At 36.6% G+C, this 3,568-nt stretch overlaps 1 protein-coding gene across 1 annotated transcript; it reads left to right on the top strand.

Moving 5' to 3' along the window:
- The first annotated feature begins 665 nt into the window (after window positions 1-665).
- On the top strand, window positions 666-1,391 carry LOC144375706 (putative vomeronasal receptor-like protein 4). The gene has a single exon (XM_078041150.1). It carries the CDS (start codon window positions 666-668, stop codon window positions 1,389-1,391), a length of 726 nt encoding a protein of 241 aa, XP_077897276.1.
- Window positions 1,392-3,568: the final 2,177 nt, after the last annotated feature.

Raw genomic sequence — 3,568 nt, 5'->3', positions numbered from 1 at the left:
TCTGAGATGCACACTACTAAATCCCTCAGTGTTCTGCACTTTCATAAACAAACCATTAGAATGGGACTCTTCAGACATTTTTCCTGGAAGAGTCTTACTTCCATTTCTCCAGGACTTACATAAACAGTCTTTGGTGAACAATGTCCATCTAGGAACCACTGTTTTGGGTCTTCCAGATACAAAGGTAAACAAGCAGGCATCTTCACCCTTAAGATATATGCAGGAAAAACAGGAAAGTAAACAAATGCTACCCATTAAATAATATAATTATTGACATGAATAAAAGCACAGTAAGTATTATAGGCTTACAGATAAAGATATGATATAGATACCCCATGAGGAGATGGGAGATTTAAAAATTCATTTCATGAAGGAATAAGTGATGCTGATATATGTATTGACTGCAGTGTGGTGGGCAGAACCCAGGGCATCATGCACGCTAGGCAAGCACTCGACCCAGAGCCATGCATGCCCCAGAACTTACTTGAAGTTAAATGAGGCATCAGAGTTAGTTCTATTTACATAGAATTGTTTGGGTAAATGATGGCTCTAGAGAAAGAAAAGTGCAAATTGATGATTGGAAGCCTGCCAAAGAAAATGCTGTATATGTCACATGAAGTCCTCCATTTCCTTTCAGAAACATTTGCTTCAATATCCCCATGAAGATGGACCAACGTTTCAGTTATATAGCCATAAGAAATGCGTTTTATCCCCAGGCTGGCATTGGGATCTCAGCAAATGCAATTCTGATTTGCCTCCACACTGCTGCTGTCCATGTGGGCCACAAGCCTAGGATCACCGACCTCCACATCGTCCACTTGGCTCTAACACACATTCTCATGCTCCTCACCATGGGCCTTTTGGTGTCTACAGACATTTGGGAAACACAGGACATTCCAGGTGACTTCAAATGCAAAGTGCTAGTCTTTCTGAACAAGGTCATGAGGGGACTGTCCATCTGTACCACCTGTGTCCTGAGTGTGCTTCAGGCCATCACCATCAGCCCCACTGGCTCCTGGTTGGCCAACTTCAAACTGAAAAACACAAATCCAATTTTGAAGCTATTTTTCTTCTTATGGGTCTTCACCATGTCCACCTGTAGCAACCTGCTCCTGTACACTGTGTCCACACCCAATAAGACCCAGCCTGGTCTTCTGTTCGTCACTGAACACTGTTCCTTTCTACCCATGAAGTACATTCACAGGGAATTCTTTCTCACCTTAATGGCATGTAGAGATGTCTTCTTCGTGGGCCTTATGGTTTTTTCCAGTGGGTACATGGTCATTCTCTTGTACAGACACAAAAAGCAGTCCCAGAATCTTCACAATTCCAAGTTCTCTCTCCAAAATCCTCCCCAGAACAAAGGGCCACTCAAAGCATTCTGCTGCTGATCTGCTGCTTTGCTGTCCTGTACTGTGCAGACTCCATCATTTCATTGACCATAGGTTTGACATGGACCAGTGATGCCATCTTGGTATGTGTCCAGATGCTTGTGGCTAATGGCTATGGCACAGTTAGTCCTTTGGTGCTAATCAGTGCTGACACTCAAATAACAAAAATCACCCAACTTACATGCAGGAAGAAAGGCCACCTTTTGATGAAACTTTTCTGAAGAATTTTTTCTAATTTTCTCTGAGAAAAATATTGATTAATGTAGAATTCCACACTTTCTATCATACAAAAATAATATATTGGGATAGGAAAAATTCTGAATAATTTTGCCCTAATATGCATCTGTATATTTATGAATTTCTACAATTTATTCCATCTAATTTTTGTGTCTAAATTTCATTCTGGAAATAATTTTTTCTTCCTGCGCTATATTACTTAAAAATTTAATATGTGATGGTCTATTAGAAGTACATTCTTTCTTTGTTTAAAAATATCTATGTTACACTTATTCTTAAGAATTATTTTGAGCTAGGCAGGGAAGCATATACCTATAAGGCCTGGGAGACTGAGGCAAGAGGATTATAAGTTAGAGGCCAGCCTCAGCAAACTAGAAAGACCCTATCTTTCAATAAAAAATAAAAAGGACTGGAAAAAACTCCCCTGGACTTAATTCCCAATATCAAATGAAAAATAAAATTAGACACACAGTGCAGTGGTGCACACAAGTAATCCCAACTACTCAGGAGCTAAGGCAGAAGAATCCTAAGTTAATGTTTAGACTGGGCTACTTAGAATGATGCTTCCTCAAAACAAAACAAAACAAAAAACAAAAATTAAATGGGCTGGGAATGATGCTTAGTGGTAGAGTAATCCTGGGTTCATTTCAAGTACCAAAAACAAAATCTTAAACCATAATGAGATATCACTTCTCACTTTGTAAGGTGGCTACAGTAAAAAAGTAAAAACAAAATTAGTAAGTATTAGTAAGGATATGGAGAAATGGGAATCACTATCCATTTTTTAATATATTAAATTGTTAATTAATCTGTATTTTATTCATTTATTCTTATGCAGTGCTCAGAATCTAACCAAGTGCTTCACACCTGCTAGGCAAGTGCTCTATCTCTAGGTCTTAATCCCAGCCCTCACTATCCATTTTTGAGAGGAATGAAAAATAGTACAGTTGTCATAGAAAGTAGTTTGGGGTTTCATTAAAATGATAAATATAAAATATCATTACATGACCTACCAATTCCATTCTTAGGTATTTACCAAACAAACTGAAAACAAAAACTCAATCACCTGTATGTGAATGTTCTCAGGAGCACCACTCAAATTAGCAAAAATATGTCAACATACTTTATATACAAACAGAGATATGAAAAATTGTGCTGTATATGTGTAATAAGAATTTTAATGCATTCTGCTGTCATTTTTTAAAATCAAAAAATTGTATTGCATTCCATGGTCATTTGTTTTAAAAAAAATCAATTTAAAAATTTTAAAAAAACTAGCAAAAAGATGTCTACCAACAGAATGCATAAATAAAATGTGATATGTGTAGGTTAGAACACATACATATATGGTAGAATATTACTGAGGCATAAAATGAAATTCTTGTATAAAGTACAACATGGATAAACCTAAATAATTCTAAGTAAGCCAATAAGACAAAAAAATTACATATTTTGTGGTTTTATATATATGAAATATCCATAATATGGAAACCCAACAGATAAAAAAAAATGAAGCCAGAAAAGGCAGTGTGTGAGAGTGATTGCTTAATGGAGACATGGTTTGCATTTGTGGTAACTTAATAATATGGAACAAAATAGAGGTAGTGAGTGGACTACAATATTGTAAATGTCAGTAATTTACCTACCTACCAAATTATTCATTTACTTATTTATTTTTTTGGTTCAGGGAATGGAACCCATTGCCTCACATGTGCTAGGCAATCACTCTACTTCTGAACTACATCCTCTCCACTACACAGCATATTTAAAGAGGTCACTACTAGGATATTTTAACAACAACAACAAAAAAAAACTGGAAAAATATTTCTCAAAGCACAGGAAGTCTGTTAAGCTACAGGAGATACCAGCTCTAGGCACTGTGAAACTGAATACCCACATGTCCTCTGGATCACCAACTCAAAACATGGCTGGCTTCCAGA

Source organism: Ictidomys tridecemlineatus, chromosome 3 (assembly GCF_052094955.1).
Source record: "Ictidomys tridecemlineatus isolate mIctTri1 chromosome 3, mIctTri1.hap1, whole genome shotgun sequence".
Classification (NCBI taxonomy): Eukaryota; Metazoa; Chordata; class Mammalia; order Rodentia; family Sciuridae; genus Ictidomys; species Ictidomys tridecemlineatus.
The sequence above is the reverse complement of the archived record's forward strand: the minus strand, read 5'-3'. Positions and strand labels throughout refer to the sequence as shown.

What these genes read in the sequence shown, in the direction of transcription:
- LOC144375706 (XM_078041150.1), top strand. Translation starts at nt 666, where the DNA reads ATGGACCAACGTTTCAGTTATATAGCCATAAGAAATGCGTTTTATCCC.